Source organism: Pseudochaenichthys georgianus, chromosome 9, assembly GCF_902827115.2.
Source record: "Pseudochaenichthys georgianus chromosome 9, fPseGeo1.2, whole genome shotgun sequence".
Taxonomy (NCBI): Eukaryota; Metazoa; Chordata; class Actinopteri; order Perciformes; family Channichthyidae; genus Pseudochaenichthys; species Pseudochaenichthys georgianus.
Genome location: NC_047511.1, coordinates 10,533,339 through 10,550,218, shown reverse-complemented (window position 1 = coordinate 10,550,218; position 16,880 = coordinate 10,533,339). Strand labels below are relative to the sequence as shown.

At 42.6% G+C, this 16,880-nt stretch overlaps 1 protein-coding gene across 1 annotated transcript in view; it reads right to left on the bottom strand.

Moving 5' to 3' along the window:
* rasgef1ba (RasGEF domain family, member 1Ba) overlaps window positions 1–16,880 on the bottom strand; it is a 35,786-nt gene extending 18,906 nt beyond the window's left edge. The window contains exons 1-4 of the mRNA XM_034090444.2: window positions 16,606–16,880; window positions 6,593–6,775; window positions 6,131–6,253; window positions 5,804–5,941 (exon numbers count right to left, since the gene is read on the bottom strand). Coding sequence (XP_033946335.1) covers window positions 5,804–5,941; window positions 6,131–6,253; window positions 6,593–6,769 — 438 coding nt within the window. The 5' untranslated portion in view covers window positions 6,770–6,775; window positions 16,606–16,880. The remainder of the gene's footprint in view (window positions 1–5,803; window positions 5,942–6,130; window positions 6,254–6,592; window positions 6,776–16,605) is intronic.

The window sequence follows — 16,880 nt, the reverse complement described above, 5'->3', positions numbered from 1 at the left end:
TTTACATATTAGGACCACTTTATGATTGTGTAAATGAAGCATGAAATGCAATTGGCAGTAATACAAAGCTAACATAATGCTATAAACTAACAACATCACAGTCACATGGCTGCAAACTGGAATGGTTAAATGCCAATTTATTTCCGGGGTTCTATGAGAACAAGAACAAGTGTTATATAAAGTGACCTAAACCTCCGGTAGCATGCGTGCGGCCACTTTGTTGTGCTCAGCTGTAGGCATTTAGGTTAATCCCCAACCACTCATCTTTGGCAGAGAGTGATAACAAGCTCACTGGAATGTACAACGCTCCTGTTGACTACATGTCAGCTGAACTAACTGAGGCAAGCTTAAAGCTTTCGGCCCAAACCGCAGAACGACCCTCAAATCAGACGCCTCCAGAATTTATTTTGTTCATGTACAGGGAGGGTCAGTCACAACGTTATGCAGAGGCTAGCGGGCACGTTGTCCTGCTAGCCTCATTTAGCCTATCGGCTCAACAAGTGGCAAAGGGGGGAGGGGACTCAGAGCTCTTGCCTCCTAGATTAATACATCGTCCTATTTTGAACCTCGAGTCCAAACTGACCACGATTAGATGATTGTTCCCTCACTGACAGCAGTTGCGAAGTTGGCAAACAGAGGGAATAAGGACATGTGTATTTGATTATGTACATGTAGAAGAGTCTGCGTGTTATTGTATGTACTTGGAGGATCCTGTCCATGGCCTCTTTCCATACCACCGGTATGTGCTGCTTTTCTCACGACCACATCCCTCCTCCCTCAGCTTTCTGTCAAATAAGCCTCCAGGATCTGGGTTTTACAAACAAGACTATTTCAACAGGGTGGGTAGAAACACAGCAGGGCATTATAATTGATGTGGAGGCCCAGAACATTGTCAGCATCAAGTTTGAAGAGGAGCTGTCCGTGGGGGAAAATGGGCAGGCGCTCATCACTCTGCGGGAAACAGCCAGGGCAGGACCCTTTCTGAAATTCACTTCCCAGGGCATGACTAATGGATCTGTCTGGGTGGTGCTGGGGCTGTGATAGGTATGATGGAACATGAACAGACACTTTCGCATGTCAGCCAAGCAACTGCAGCTCTCTGGATATTGCATTTTTGGAAAGGGTTGATTGAAAAAACACTTCACAGAGTTGAGAAAAATGAAGCGGTGGAAGAAAAAATATCTAATAGTAGTAGGCACCAAGACGGATTGGAGATCAGAGAGAAAACATCTAAGACATTTTTAACAAAAACCAACTAAGGATACTACTTAAGACTATTACGAGTAAAGTAATGTATTTGAAGTTATAATTTTTTCAAGAAATGGATTAAGTATTTTAAATGGTGACGACCAAGTCTATGTTGCTCTTTTTTCAACCAACTATCTAAATTCAAATATATTCCAAGATAATCCAAAGAATGTACTAGAAAAAAAGCCAATCCTAACATTTGAAAAGCTATAATCAAATATGTTTGGCATGAAAAGCAAATTAAACAATCAGAATTGTCAGTTTGTTTGTCAAATCTTCTTCTGTCTTTCAACCAATGGTTTTGGTATCAGATAACTCTCCTTTGAGTCCTGTACACACTCCGCTAAGGCTTGACCACACCCACAGTTGGTCGACAGTGAGACAAGCCACCAGTGGAAACCGCTCCAGTTACCACACCAAAGTCAGCCATCTGCCGAAGCTTCTGTCCCCACCACAAACAGAGAACATGCCAGGGTCAGATATATATAGTCACCAATCTTGGAGACAACAGCCCGTCTGACATTTCTGAGCAGAGGGCTTCACACTTGTTCATTAAACTATTGGCTTTACGGATGAGAGTGCCTGGTAGGGGCATGTGGTTCCCTACGCTATTGACCCTGGCAGTGATCCTGAGATGGCAGACGGCTGCTCAGTACAAGTCACAATGACTGAGCGTGTGGTTGCATCCTGCCATCATATAGCTGGAGGTCCTGTTTTCTTGGCTACATGTTTTTAGTTCCTGTGGAGTTCCACCTGACCCACACAAAAAGCCTCACTGTTTTTAGCAGGTTAGCCAAGCAGCACTAATGAACAGATAGTAAAAATCTGCATTGAAGGGAATTATCTACGAACATATCCCTGTTGCCAAGACACGATCAGAAAGAAATACCACCCAACCGCCTACCAATGATGCATTGGCATGTAGCATTCGGTTGCTTCAAGTCCAGGTCTCTTCTCAAATCATTCAAGCCAAGTCAACGTAAGCAATTTGCAAGTCATGGAGCTCTCTGAATGCTGACTATTTTGAGTCAAGTACTTGTTTTTCATCATTTAAGTCTACCATGAGTCATAATACTCAAGCCTAGAGCTCTGGGAAATTACCTTAAGTAAAAGAAAGGAATCTGCCTCAATGTCATTTATCCACAGTCCAATGAGAATGTAGACTGTGTTATTTTTCTATGTTACAGTGCCTTGGTGTTCTTAAATGGTGCCAGATGTTTTTGACTTGCCACTGTTGGCTCTCTGTGACTTAGAGACAATGTCCCACCCAGGTAAACAATAAAGTTTTTTTTTTGTATCCTTTTAGTTGTTCAAACCTAATCAATTATGTTACCCTGAAGTTGATGTTCCTCAACACTTCGAACAAACCGTGGCACCTGCCATGAAATGGTAACGTGCATGCACGATTTGTCATAAATAAATTAATTTCTTGCATCAACTGTGCCAGGCATGCACGCTGGATTTATAATATGGGAGCTGTTTTTTATAATAAAGCAGAAAAAATAACTTAGAAACTGCACATTTTGAGGGAAGGCAAGAACCCATAACCATCAAATGAGGTCAGATGAAGATCACGGCACTTGTTTTCTTCTTGACTGCTGCTTCCCTATATATCCAACCACATCCATAATGACAGTCTTGCAGCAGAGATCAAAGTCCTGGAATGTTTTGAGTGTGGTCCGGACACGACTGACCAGATGTTTGGGACATCTATTCTGGACTCAAACCCTTTCCCGGAGCGCTGCGGTCAATGCTCTTAAACGCTGTACTGAAGACCTGCTTACAGTTGGACGTCTAGGTTAAAGCAGCGTTCAGTTATTATGCTCCAAATATCTGGAACAAACTCCCAGAAACCTGCCGGTCCGCTGCAACTCTGACTACTTTTAAATCCAGGCTGATGACTTCTCTTTTTGTCGCTGCTTTTAATTGAAACTGAGCCGTTGTGTTCATCAGTAAAGTGGAACTTCTGTGTGAACTATTCATATCTTAAACTACACTGTAACTTTTTATTCATGTACAAAAAGTATTCATGTATTTTTTTTTTTAATGTTTCTTTTATTATCTTATTTCTGTGAGAAACATTGAAGCAGATGAGTTCTGATCACACTGTTGGACTGTGCCATGGCGTTCACACTTTCCAGAGCAAGGAATCATGCGTTATTATCACGGGGTTATCATAAACGGGTATGCATGACAACTTTACATCCCTTAACGTTTGCTTGTAGCGATTTTGTCAATGTTCTTTTCTTTCTTTTAATGGCATAAGTCAAAAGTGCTGTTCATTCAAAAGGCAGCATCCACATTGGTTAGGTTTCCCACACAAAGTATGTATCGACTGTCCAGACTTTAAGGAAAGCTCATGTTATTTCTTAGAAAGCACACAATTGGGCAGTGTGAGAAATTATAGCCGAAGGTATTTCACAATTCTCCTGTTAAACCAACTTTCCGGTTGAACTTTTAACGCACTTTTCTTGCACAAATATGTGTTATGTAATGAGTAAATATAGGCAACTGTTTGGTCGCTATCACATTCATTTTAACCTACAACAAGCTGGAGACGTAAAGACTAAACCTGAATAAAGTGGAGAACTGCAAATCAACGGTAAAGTGGCCCTCTATAGACGATTGTTCAGAATATAAAGACACTTCTTGTTGCTTTTTCCCATAATGTGTAACCCATCAGTAGCTGAAATATCTAAGCGCTTGTGAAACAAAATGTCTGCCGTTATATTGATTATTTTAAAACACCTGTGGCTTTCAAAAAATGTATGGATGCACTTAAACAAAGCACATGTTATCTTATGTTAAATTAACCGAGCATAAAACATCACGCAAGGTAAAGTACAGAGGAATCTTCCGCCACATGGCTTTCTGTTGCCTTGGGGGCAAGAATAGATGTTTCCATCAAAAGTCTCTTTGGAGGCGTGGTGTGAATGTCACCTGCAGCCAATCTAGTGTGAAATCAAAGATGTTTTTATGACCAGAAAAAACACAGCATCTATGTCTTTGATGGACGGCGACCGACGGAGAGTGTATTACTGGTGGTGGGTGTTTTATGTGCAGAGGGGTATAACAGAGCAGACGTGGGAGCTGTTAATGTGTCCAAGTGTCATGTGAGAGGGGTATTGATTTGTAGATTAAATTGTGGATCAATACTACGGCTTGTACTATCGATGAGTCATGTGAAACCGACATTAAAAGTCTGGGGATGGGGTGTTTCTTGTGTTGAGCCGTGGATGGGGGATGTCTATAGTAAGGATAAATGGATGTTTGTGTCTTCCATCACCACCCTCCCCCAAAGATACACACACTTGGTACGCATTACCGAGCAGAGCACAGCAACACGCGTGTGAAACCATCAGGACATGCACTGAAACCACCCTGATTCATCATGACTAACCCAATACTATGTCTAGACGGGAGAAAAGTGGAGTGGGAACGCTTCCACTAGTGACACGGCGGGGAAAGAACATTAGATATGAAGTGTAATTAAAGTGGTAACAGACGAAGGCGGTTTGTGAAAACTCCCTGAGAAGTACAGAATAGGAAAACTTTAACAAGGATTTTTATTTGAGGGAAATTATTAGCGTATCCTGGGACCCAGTTGGATAAGTCGTAGCAGCAAGAAATAGTTGCACCTGATAACTTTTAAGACTTAAATGGTCATTTGACAGGTTGTGGTCCATGTGTAAAATGGGAATAATAACAGTGTAATTATGGTGCAATATGGGTGTTATATTGGTTTTACATGGGTGTAAATTAAAAAAAAAGAAACCAATTAATTTTCTAAATATGTATAGGGGAATGCCCATTTAATGGCTTAAACCACAAATAGATTTTTTACATTTCTAGCTGCAAACTTAAACAACATTTTTTTAAATCTCTTTACAGGCTAGCCGTTTTCCCCTTACTTTTAGTATTTATGGTGACTAATCGACAATCAACCATCTCTCATCTAACTCACCAAGAAAGCTAATAAAATAATTTCTCAAAAAAAGGATCTATTTGTTTCAAGAGTTTTATTTGCCATATTAGCATTTCCCTTCATGGCACACAATGCATTAGTCACTTGTTTTTAAAAACAACTCTTCTGAATCAAACCCAACATGTGCAACAAAGATAACAGGGTGTGAGAGACGAACACAGTTTTACCAAGCTAAATAAACGTTGATCCAAACAGCGCCGCAGAGGCTAACAGGACGCTAAGCCGTGGAAATGCAGCTCTGCAGCAGTGAAACAATTAAAATGCTGCCTAGGAAGGATCACCAAAGAGGCAACAAAAAAGGCCACCTAGCCCATGAACAATGGGGCTTTTCTCTCAACTCAGCCAGCCTAAAGAACGGCTTTGTTGCCAGAGATACCCCTTCACCACTATCTGCACAAATCTGCCTGTGCCTGTAGCTTTGCGGCACGTGCAGTCTACAAAACAGCATCCATTAGCTTGTGATAACACCCACACATATTATCAGCAGACAAGTCTTTGGTTACATTTCTAATTTAGTACGAAGAACTGTTTTGTTGCATCTTTACAGTGAACATCACGAAAAAGACTGACCTCGTCTCCACTGGCCAGCCGGTGGGTGAGCTCCTTCAAACTGCGCATCATCCGCTCATCCCTGAAGTCGTACGGGAACGTTTCCAACCACTCACTCAGCAGCTGGAGGATCTTGGGAGCGATCTTTCTGACTCGTATCTGAAAAAGTGCAAGATAACCAAATAAAGAATTTGACTAAACAATAGGGAAAATAAAGTTTAAGGTCTAGATTTGTTAAGTAGGAGTCGGAGTCCTGTTGGAACACAATATTCTACACAATATTCTACACAATATTCTACACAATATTCTACACATTCCTAAACTTCATGCAGAGGAGCTAGAAATGACCTTGTCAGCTTGGGAGTCGCTGAGTCGTTGTTGCTCCATGCAAAGGTGACACACCTTCGACATGAGTTCGTGTGGGCGGATAAAAATACGTGAGCTGAGCAGGAAGGTGAAGATGAATGTCCTCTGTGGAAATAAAATATACAACATTTACCACAAAACTAACCGCGTGATGTTAAATGGAATGTTTTAGATTTAAAAATGGGCTATTAATCAACATGAAATTAAAATGTTTACATAAAGAACACAATATAAACATTCCAAGGAGGGGGAATTAGAACTTTGAATCCCTGTGCTATGGAAAGTAAGAAAGGAAAGTACGAGAAAGCCACTTTGGCATCAACAGGGTCAAGACAGAACAAAAAGAAGAAATGCTATACTTTTTAACTTTGATGAAGCAGCAAAGAAAAAGAAAAACACCATTGGTCAAAATAACAGGAAAGAAAATGTAAAAGCAATACTCACATCTGGATAATAGTCTAAAGTTGGGACCAGGTGGTGAATGAGGGCCTCCAGGGACCCAGACGTTAGGTTGTTGTCATGATAATAGAGGCCGGAATAGCCTTCCTCTTTGGTCTGGTACAAATTCTTGTTGTAGCCGCTGGTGTTCAGCTGCCCCGTGAACGGTGGTGTCTGAGGCATGTTGTCCTGCACAGAGGACAAACACAAGAACGGTCAACCATCAGACTCCGATAGATATCTCACCGCTGATGCAGAGTGGCCAGACAAATCCTAAATAGCTCTCAGACAAAAACACAGAGTTTGGACGAGGTCAGTAAACACCCTTCCGCCTCTGGATCTCTGCGGTTTCTGGTTTGCATTTGGTTTATTTGGAACACCAAGGGTTGACTAACAGTCTAGGGTTGAAATGCAAACTGTGGTTGAGTCACAAAAAGCATGAGAGAAAAGAAACATAGGAAGTTCATGAGTCAGCCATACAATGAAATCATTGAGAATAGACGCTTTTAAAAACTTTGAAGTGAGCTGTCCACGGAATTGAACTCTCCAGAACTGGTTGCAGCCAAGTGCAAGGCAAACCTTTGAGCATCGTCTCATGAGAATACCCCGTTAACTAAAGGAAATGACCCAATTCTCAGAAAACAAACCAGATCAAGGTTTCACATATACTTTCTAGAAATCTGTATTGGGACAATACATTTATTCAGGAGGCCGAACTAAAAGATAGTCAGGGACATAAAGGAAGTTCTGTGTGGAAATGCGCAGACGTAGAGATAAGGACATGCAAGAGATGTAGCCCTGCAGGATGTCCTGACACTTGGTTTACCACTTGGTATGATCACATTGCTTGTTTACTTCCACGTGTGTGTGTGTGTGTGTGTGTGTGTGTGTGTGTGTGTGTGTGTGTGTGTGTGTGTGTGTGTGTGTGTGTGTGTGTGTGTGTGTGTGTGGTGTGTGTGTGTGTGTGTGTGTGTGTGTGTGTGTGTGTGTGTGTGTGTGTGTGTGTGTGTGTGTCAATGAGGCACAACAACTCATGATGTAGGGAAGAAAAGCGTCTTCCCTACATCATGAGTTGTCATCAGTGCTAGCGTCTCATAGCACTGATCAAAACATAGCCATAGTCTTGTCAAAGTGCTTCCGCAGTGTAATCCACTTCTAATTTAGTCTTAAATTCCACAATTGTTACTTTCAAGGGTGCGGTTTTTGTATATTACAAAATAACTATTTTTGGAGAAGTTGTTAAGAAAGTAGGAATGATTTGTAAGCCTCGGTAAACAGACCTACTTTTTTACCGAATGAAAAATCAATCAGTCTAGTTATACAGCCCAATATCACACATTTGATGTGTCTCAGTGGACTTCACAGTTTGTACATAATAGGAATAGGACACCCTCTGTCCTTGGACCCCCACATCGGACAAGGAAAAACTTCCAGACTTCTCTGTATTCGGAATCCGTATTAATTTATTCTTTGATCAAACTGATTTTAAACTGTTTTCAAATGTTGTACAGTATAAGATTAGGCATAGCTGTAGTCGGGTTGCATGAGTTCAGACATTTTACATTTGAGAACATTTATATCATTGGTCAAAGGAAAAAAAAAAAGGTATTTTGCAAATCAAAACATGTTCATAATTCTCCCTTAAGTTACCAATGTTTAAGTTACCAATGTTACCATTGTTTGATGCAGGATTTGTTTCAATGTTTCATCAATCATATTGGATCCTTGATCATTGTATGAATATATCGATCCAGATTTATATATTGTTACAAACATTGTTGAACTAAGCAAAGGTGCATTTTGCGGCTCATTAGTTTCACTTTCCATTTGCAAGAAAAGGGAACCCTCAATCTGCCAAACATCCATGTCATAATTTATCAATCTCAAACTGGTCCTCACAAAGATAGAACAACAAGCTCATGCACACTTTCCTCTGTCAGCCTCCTGACCTCTGAACCTGGCACTTTGGCTCAATCCAATGCCAGGCAGATTTAGGGCTGGGGAAACACAAAGGCCTTTTCACACTGAGAGTGGGGGTCGCACTGGGTGCCACCACCCCGCCCCCACACCCCATCACAGCCCTCCACACCTCCCGCCTTCTGGACAATATGCCGCCCCGTGGCAGCCTGCAGTCAGGAAGCCTTCCGGAGCTGCCAGGGACGGATACAGTGATGCCAGGAGGAATCAAATGCACCTGCCCACACACTGCCACAAGGTTCAAAACCATGTAGGGTTTCACCGTGCTGTGATGTAATGTGGGTTGCAGAGGCGGCTTACATAAGGAAGAAAAGAAAATCAGAAGGAGTGAACATCTGCTGAACAGACCGGAGGGGAGATGTACAGGAACTATTGAGTAGCTTTTAACACCTTGACACAGAAGTCCTGGGGCCTCATTTATAAACGATGCGTACGCTCAAAAAAATGGCGTACGCCCGTTTCTAAGCAAGCGATTTATAAAAAACAAACTTGACGGGAAAATGTGCGGTCCTCCACGCAGACCCATGCGTACGCACTACGCACTAAAACGGGAGAGACGAGAAACCGCGACACCGTTGGCAGAAGGACGAATGGAGAGAAATATGTGAAAAAAAATACATAAATAAAATGTTACCTCTCATTTATCATATATGAAGAATTCATTCGCAAACATTTATTGAAGCCAATCTTAAAATGATTAAACAAACGCCTGTTTGCGACTCCTCAGTGCACACAAAAACGTAATTGGAGAAATAAATATATACGGATATGTTATTGCAAACTACCTCGAATATGTTGTGTTAATGTTATGACATGTTTTCTCATAAATGATGCGGTAAGCAGGAGGACAGAATTACGTCTAAACTGAGGCCGTTTTGCATTTCTATAGGTTGTATAGATACGAGCATAGTTTGATATACCATCATGTTTAATCGTGTTTAATGCCGTTTGCTAAGACTTGATAAGTCGCTCATAAAACACAGCATGTATGGAAACTAAGAACACCATATATTTGGTAGATTTGGCAGCTGATATAACTCAATACATTAGTTGTATTTCCTTTAACAGGTGGATATAGAGTTGCTGCGGGGGGTTGAGATGCACAGGCTGCAGTGGAGATGCTGCACACAGCTGATCGACAGCTGGTCGACAGCTGGAACACAAACAACCAAATAAAAATGTCTGTGCGTATTTATTTGCGTTGTCCTACGTAAGCAACCTTCCCACGTGAATCCTACGCAAGGCTTTATAAATGAGGCCCCTGAGCTCTAAAAATCACAAAGCACCGTTATGTGTTCTTTGACCGCTCACTACAACTACCCAAACTAGCCCCGTTTATTCATAAGTTGCCTTAAAAAGCCTCCAACCACGAGACAAACCTCCCAAGCCTTTCACTTTCACACGCATGCCGGCCCATAATGCACGCGTGCACACACAGACCATCGCTATTATTCAGCCAGACAACCGTGGGCATTTCCATGAGAAAGGAGAGTTTGAGGAGTCAGAGCAGCGGCCCGAGCATCTGCTGCACCATGTGGCTCCCCTGCAGACAGGGAGAGGCTGCAACATCATGCGTCTGGTGAAGGGATACCCTGGAAACTGTATGTGGAGCTTTGTTTACTCCACTGAGGGTTTCTTGCTGAGCCCAAGTGCTCTTTTCTTTGACGCACGGAACCACAAGTTGGTACTTGGTGGCATCTAAGTACAAACAAATAGATGTACTGTCCACAAAGCAGCTCTTCACATACCACTGGGGTTCAGATGGAGAGCACATCAACAGCAGCAGGTGATGGAGGACTGAGAACAAGCATCATTCACTTTTCCCAGCTGGGATGTAAACCACCAACGCCCCTTATCCCACGCTCGCTGTCCTGATCATTGATGTGGGGGTCGTTTTGCTCAGACGGAGAATTAACAACTATTTTAACACTGTAATTTTTTGTAAAACAATATTATTTCTTAAAATAAAGTTGATATGTTAATCAATTCAGAATATATACAAATAATTCTTATGACATCCTCCAAGTGTGGTTTGCTGAGTTTTTAATTAAGGGAAAACTGGACTTGTGGAATCGGGAATCTGTGTTTTCCAGCATAAGTGCACTCCTGGTTGCTGCCCGACTTTAACATTTAATGTTGGCTCCAGTTTTATCATCCAGTTCAGTTGGACTGGAATTGATCTCAAGAAGTCTGACTCGTTGGTGTTTTTGCAGATCTGTTGAGTCCTCAAACCCACACATACTGTAAAGGTGAAGTGGACCTTGGACACAGTTGAATTTAACCTTCACCATTCTCCCTCTAGGATGTCTTTGAAAAGCCACTCAGTTTGGATTCATCTTGTGCTGCCAGGGCCATGTGGGCCTCACAGATAAAAGCTGTGTTGCTAATACAAAGACAAAAATAATATGTCTTCTTCCCTTTGTCTCCTATAGTTGAGCAGAATATTTGTCAACCAGTTCATGTAGGTCCGTAGTGAGCATTTTAAATTTAAAAAGACAAACCTGTGCATGTTGTATTGATTGTACTTTACTCTTTGTATCCATATAGGGCTTAACTTAAACTTAGGTTAGAGATTTCTTCACGAAAACTAAAGAAAGACAGTTAATGAAATGAACCTGTACTTTGAAAGATAAGGGACATGTATGGCAATAACTAAGACCCTAGTCACAGACCTAATGCCCCTTTCACACCAACGTAGTTCCCGTTCTAGCTCCGTGCTAGAGCTTTTCTGGTTTGCAGGTCTCCCTTGAAAAAGAGATCAATGATCTCGGGATACACCTGGATAAATAAAGGTTTGAAATTAAATGAAAGAACCGGTTCTTCTTTTCATCCCCTGTTTTGTTCACACCGCCCAGAGCCCGACTGGTGCTGCTGCGTCATGACGTCACCGTTTACATCGCTGATTTTCTCCCCAATGGCGCTCACTACAACAACAATGGGGGACTGCGTCGGGTCGATGATCGTGTTGCTTTTAATCACACGAAGCCAGATTAGATTAAATAACGACTTCTCCAACCTTATACTTTTCTCCAGAGTGCCGTGGTTCAATGTTTATTAATGTGTTTCAGCGGCATTTACCGACTGCTGCAGTGCTGGCTGCTCTTCCACCGGAGTTTATTCTCCCGTTAGCTCACGTGGCAGCGGCCGCTGTAAAGTATTCACTGTCTGACTGTCACACAAGCAGCTGATACACGAATTCCCCTTAAGTGAATGTGTGTCAGTCTGAATTGACGCCGTTTGGCATCACAACGCTGTTAGGAAAGTTTCTCTGGTATAAATTGGGCGATGTTAGCATAGCAACCGAAGCTAAACTGACTTTCTTGACTACTTGTTGTTGCTATCCCATTGTGGCATAAGCCTTTTTCTACAGGCACATTTTACCGGCGTATTATTCATTATGATTCTACTTGGGATAGTCGGACATGACAACCTGTGCAGCTCATGTATTGATTCCATCCCATAGCTGCTATAATACAAAACAAAACGTCTGCCTCTCTCCACAATGATCAATAACAGCGAACGGATGGTCAAAGTAAGGTACAAATAAACAGACTCACACGAAGCCTGGTTAGTGTTGTCTGACTTTATAAAGTGTTTTTTTTAATAAGTGTGTGGTTGTGTTCTAGTCACTTTGCTCAGTGCTATGGCTTGTTACACATTGAAATGCCGTAGGCTACTCGCCATAAACTGTTAGCTCAGGTTAATCTCGCCCCCCTCCGAGATAAGTGTGATGTGTGCGGTTCTTGCTTCTAGGACGACAATTTTTTGGGGTGCTTGAAACTAACCAGATTCTGGAGCTTAGAGGCGGCTCCGCTGCGGTGTGAACAGGAGAAAACTGTGCATTTCAGGCTCTAGCTCCGAACCGGCCCTGGAACCGCGTCGGTGTGAAAGGGGCAAAATAAATGCTATTTAACTGGTTTAACAGCAAGACGACACCATCACCATCACCACTGTTATCTCCGCATTAGAACCAAAAGTGTGTGTTCTCAGCAGCTGCAGCCTTCCCCCTAATCCTAAAACCAAAGTGCAGCATGCTTACAGGCAGCAACAACTGAGTCACATGGAGGTATATTTGGCTTCCAGGTGGCGTGTGGAGAGTAGTATTAGTAGTGAGGAAGGGTGGGGGGGGGAGTTGGGGTGCAACATGTCCCCTGACCTGACAAGAGCAAACTCTTAACACGTTGCTGTTGGTTTAGCGGGGCTGCAGGCTGGGTGGCAGTAGAAGGTAAACAAACAAAATGCCACAGCTTGCCTTCCCACTTTTGGGAGGAGAGTGTTAAGGTTGGATAGATGGTTTTCATTATAGCCTTGCTGGCTGTGTGCATACTGCATAGCGACCTGCCTTAATGTGTGAAAAACAGGTCTGGTTAATCTGGATTTTAAACATTGTCTGTCGGTTTCTGCTCATCAATAAAGGTTTGTGTACTGTAAACTGACATACACTTTCTCACTCATTAGGCGCTTTCACACCAAGTACTTTGCCATACTTAGTTCCGTACTTAGTTTATCGGAACTCTTTAGTTCCTGGAACTAGTCCCTGAGGGAGGATTAGGCAAATGAAGCATGGATGTATAATAAGAACTGGATACAGCGTGGGAGGCGGGGCCTCGTTCATTCCTATAGCCGCTTTCACACCAAGTACTTTGCCGTACTTAGTTCCCAGCACTTAGTTCCCCCATGGAACTAAAGAGCAGATCGCGTTCACACTGGAATAAGTCCTTGAGGGAAGATTAGGCAAATGAAGCCGCTGACGTCACTTCTTCTTCTTCTGCTTTGGGTTTACTGGTAGGCCGCAAACCACTTCACGGCGTATACTGCCACCCGAAGTCCCCGGCCGGAAGTCCCAGCAGCTTCTACTGAAGCCTTCCGATCAAATGGCCAGAATGCCGACACCTCATCATCTCCACCGCTCCCATGTTTTTTTTTGTGTTGCCATAAGTTATTCTCTCTCCGTTGGTGCATGGGGCTAATGCTAATGCCAGCAAATAAAATGGCGACTTCACAAAACTTTTCCCAGTTTTACGGGGCGTGGTTTACAATTCGCCCAGCCAATCATAAATTGGAACCTTTTCCTCCCCAGGAAAGTCCCTGCTCTCTAGCAGCGACTAAAAAGGGGTGAAAAGGTTGGCAAAAAAAGTTCTAGTTCTAGATCTTTTTGGTGTGAACGCAAGTCCCAGGACCTATCGGAAGTATTCCTGGAAAAAGTACTCCGGTGTGAAAGCGCCTATTGGGTCAAAACACCAGGAACTAAGGGATGACGACTTCAAAAATATATACCATGTTAAGATTGTTTTAGCTACCATCTTTAAATCATGTTATTATTAGAATAAAAGTATATTTTAACACTCTTTTAGTCACTGGTCCTGCTTTTTCCATTGGCTGAAGACCTAAATGCTGATTATCACATGGCACTGAGTCTCTGAGAAGATGTAGGTATGTCTCGTGGTATTCTTAGGGGTGGGGACTTTCTTCACTTCTTCCCAGTATTTATACTCTGCTAAAACAGGAAACTTGGAAATATTGAACTGAAAGAAACAGGGGATTTTTAGTTTCAGGCCATTATTAACGTAAAGGTTACAGACAAGTCAAAACAAATTCTCCGTTTTTCCTGGATGGGGACTTTCAAAAGAGCAGGGCAACAGTTTAAAAAGCACATAACCTCCTCGAGCGCATCTCACATCAAGAGAAAAAAAAACTGCAATTTACGTGAAATTTCCATCAGGAGGCCTCCAATGACTCAAGGTAATTTTGCCTCAGAATGTTAAGGTTGGGCTGCCTCAGCAGAGGGACACTGAGGGACCCTGGGCTATCAGATAGCCGACGGAGGCTCTTCCCACCCCGCCTGCAATGTTAACAACCCCTCATGATGAGCACCCATCAGCAGTTCAGAGGCTGTAAAGAAAATAAATCCGTGAATACACAGAAAATCAGTCCTGTGGCTCAAAAGACGTACACAAACAGCCAGACACTCACATTTACTGCTTTGAGCACTTCCCTGGTGCCTTATTACTGATTCCAAGCACTGCACAGACCTGCAACCACTGAGTCAATGCAATACAGCTCTGAGATTTGTGACGTGATAAAACATCCATTGCAGAAATATGCTTGAGAAGTTGTTTCAACAGAAAGAGGAAAAGGTAAAGGAGGTATTTGTCTTTCCTTCATTGGGGCTGGATAAGGAGGCTACAGCAGTGAGGGGCAGGCACAATTTTAGACACTTTAAGGGACCAACAGTAAATCAACAGGCCCCCCCCTTCTACTGCGTAAACACTTAAGGGCATTAGGAATCTCACTCATCCATGGCTTGAGGAAATGAGGGTGAGAGATGGCTGAGTGGCTGCACACCGGGGTGAAGAGGCCATCATGGAATACTGGAAGTAGTCTAAATAAAGATGGCAGCTTGGTATTGTTTTTTGGAGCTGGCTTGAGGTCGGAAGTACTTAAAAGTAGACTAGGCTTAAGAATATTAAGTCAAAATGAACCTGTCTTCAAGGGATGCAAGAACTAGGGGGCTGTTCTGCCAAAAGTGTTTTTTCTATTGGTGTATACAATAAAAAGAGAATAGTTTTTAGCCTTATCCCCAAAGTTTTGAAGACACTTTAGCAATCTTCAGTGCAGGTGGGGGATAGCCATTTATGTTGCCTCAGTCAGGTACCTTAACAGCATCACACGGTTGGTGTGAGGGTTAGGATTACACATTTAATGACTTGAATTAGAATAAAACCATGATTGAACGTAGGGTGTGGACAGACTGGTACATCTCTGCCATTTGATCACATTCTGAGATTACTTTTGGCATTTCTTTCTTTGGCCCAGCTTAACTTCACTTGACTCAGGATAGTGTTTGCAGCTGTGGTACTGAGCAGTAAAAATCACAGCTTCAATATCGACTTTGTCACCTGAAGTCGTACGCTATGACAAAAACAACATCCCTGTGGCAATCAGAGTCTTCAAAGTCATCTTTAAGAACTAAGAACCGCAAGCTTCAAAAACAGGTATAGTTTGGGATTAGATACTGAAAACTAAATCCACAAAATCACCAAATTTAAAATATGGCTTTCAATATAGTCAGGACTTCCTCCACAGTCATTTAAATACGACAGTTACATACAGCAAAGCTTTCACTTTTCCTGTAAAAATGAAATAATAAATCCCCAAAGAACCATTTTAAATGTTTCGATGCACCTTTTGTATACAACAACATCACATATCAGGTAACTGTGACTTCCAATACCCATTTCCACAAAGTATCCACTTGTCTGCATTCAATCAGGGAACCATAAACACTACACGACACCAGAGTACATTGCATTAAGCAATCATGTAATCCACGGTCCACCGCAACAATAACTCAAGGGTTTCCATAGGAGGCCCTCTCGCATTGTCAGCCATGCAGAGTCCTGCCAAATCACCAATACAGGGATTTAACTTGTCAGCACATTAGGGTAACCCCAATGCATGCTTGTACTACAGAGCAGTGGCACGGAGAGCCAAGGAGAGTCGGCCAGAGGTCCTCAGGAGAGATGCCGGATTAACTTCACTGATCCCTCACTGTCTTGCAGGAGAAGAAGCAGGGAGAGGGGGAATCCTCTTAGCCAGAAGATATTGGGGAGGTGGGGGGGGGTTAAAAATAGTCTGTTATTGACACTGCTTAAAAATCCTATTATTACTGCGATGCATTTAGGAGTCACTTAGGGGGAATACAAATACCGACACATATTGACAGTAAATGTGGGGTATAATTTATCTGGTTTGTTTTGTTTCACAGGTTTGGATAACTCAATGAAAGCCGGCATTCACAGAGCAATATATGGCTAATTTAAACACTATACATCAATTTAAAAAATGTGCATTTAGGTTTAGATTTAAGGATATATCAGGGGTGCATTCGTTCACAAATGCTACCTCTTAAACTGGCAATAAAGTGCGCTCCTTTACCACCTGCGCGCATTTTGGACAAGCTCCACCGCAGGTCTCCAAACAACATAGCATTCCATGTAAAACCCTTAGACACAAAACGTTCCCACATCCACTCGGCTCACCTCAACAGGTCAGTAATCCAAGTGCGAATTCCCTTCGTATCCTGCCAAAAATGTGTCTTGAAACAGCAGACTATCTCCTTTACATGTGAATAAACCCAGGCGGTGAAACTCAGCGCTGGCTGCCCGCTCCGGCCACTCACTGCAGCATTATTCAGGTGCAAATGAAGAAGAAAGAAAACGTGTATTCTCGGTCTCAGAGCAGCGCGTTGGTTCGGAGAAGAAGGCTCCGCTGAATGAGTGACAGCTCCGGCTGTGTTGCTCCGCAGACGCCTTCG